Here is a 1543-nt window from a genome sequence, read left to right as displayed (position 1 = left end):
TAATGATGGAAAGGATGATGAAGCACTAAGAGCTAACTAGCAAAAACCATGAAGCCTCAATGAAAAAATTAGAAAGGCAAATTGGTCAATTGTCTAAGCAAGCAGTGATTAAAAGACCAACCAGCTCATTCCCAAGTGATACCATTCCGAACCCCAAAGAAGAATGCAAAGCCATCCAGTTAAGGAGTGGAAAAACCTTGGTGAAAGACAAGGAAACCAACAAGAAGCTTATGGACAATGACAAAAGGCCAGCTGAAAAGGATGAGGCCAGCAGCAAGGAAGAAGACAAGCAAGATTAGGAGAAGCTTAAAGAGAAAGATGAGCAGCCACAAGCTTCAAAGAAAGGGAAGCAAGTAATGGAGGAAGCATCACAAGAACAAAGGAAGGTGGTGAAGGCATACACACCTCCTCTACCATATCCTCAAAGACTACAAAAGGAACTCAAGGACCAACAATTTCCCAAGTTCCTTGGGGTCTTTAAAAAGCTAGAAATTAACATTCCCCTTGCTGAAGCATTAGAGCAGATGCCTCTATATGCCAAGTTCTTGAAGGAGCTCATCAACAAAAAGAGAAGCTGGCATGAGAAGGAAGCCGTCATGCTCATTGAAGAATGTAGTGCAGTAATTCAAAGAGGTATTCCACCGAAGCTTAAAGATCCAAGGAGTTTTGTAGTTTCATGCACCATAGGCAAGGTGACATTAGAGAAAGCTCTCTGTGATCTAGGTGCTAGCATCAACTTGATGCCCCTCTCAATCATGAGAAAGTTTGCCATAGAAGAAATCAAACCTACAAGGATGTCACTTGTAATGGCGGATAGATCAATCAAGACACCCAATGGAATTGTGGAAAATCTATTAGTGAAGGTTGGAGAGTTTATCTTCCTTGCAGATTTTGTAATCTTGGACACAGAAGAGGAGGGAAACAACTCAATTATCCTTGGAAGGCCATTCCTAGTCACAGAAAGAGCTATTATTGATGTTGAAAAGGGAGAAATGATCTTGGGTGCACAATGAGCAAATGGTTATCGATGTTTTCAAATCAATGCAACATCTCCCTGAGCAAGAGAACTACATGAGAGTGGATATGATAGAAGGATTGGTAGAAGAAATGTTAGAAGCCAATTATCATGAGGAACAAGAAGAGGGAATGGAGGTGGAACAAGAGTTCATAGAAGAGGAAGTGGTAGAGATTTCCATTGAAGGCAAGAAAAAGGTGAAGCCAAAACAAGAGTTAAAGCCTCTTCTCTCTCATCTCAAATACGTGTTTTTTGGAGAAGCAGAGGCTCTGCCAGTGATCATAAACTCCTCCTTGAACATGGAAGAAGAAACAAAGCTGATTGAAGTGTTAAAAGCTCACAAGACAGCCTTGGGTTATCAAAGGCATCAGCCCTACCATTTGTATGCATAAAATTATGTTGGAGGAAGATTCAAAGCCTGTGGTTCAATCCCAAAGAAGACTTAACCCAACCATGAAGGAAGTGGTTCAAAAAGAAGTGATGAAGCTATGGAATGCTGGGATAATCTTTCCAATCTCTGACAGGTCA

The 1543-nt window shown here is 41.0% G+C and overlaps 1 protein-coding gene across 1 annotated transcript; it reads left to right on the top strand.

The window, feature by feature from the left end:
- Positions 1-356: 356 nt before the first annotated feature.
- On the top strand, positions 357-1013 carry LOC130966295 (uncharacterized). Its single transcript, XM_057891082.1, has one exon. It carries the CDS (start codon positions 357-359, stop codon positions 1011-1013), a length of 657 nt encoding a protein of 218 aa, XP_057747065.1.
- Positions 1014-1543: the final 530 nt, after the last annotated feature.

Source organism: Arachis stenosperma, chromosome 3 (assembly GCF_014773155.1).
Source record: "Arachis stenosperma cultivar V10309 chromosome 3, arast.V10309.gnm1.PFL2, whole genome shotgun sequence".
NCBI classification, from domain to species: domain Eukaryota; kingdom Viridiplantae; phylum Streptophyta; class Magnoliopsida; order Fabales; family Fabaceae; genus Arachis; species Arachis stenosperma.
The sequence above is the reverse complement of the archived record's forward strand: the minus strand, read 5'-3'. Positions and strand labels throughout refer to the sequence as shown.

What these genes read in the sequence shown, in the direction of transcription:
- LOC130966295 (XM_057891082.1), top strand. Translation starts at nt 357, where the DNA reads ATGGAGGAAGCATCACAAGAACAAAGGAAGGTGGTGAAGGCATACACA.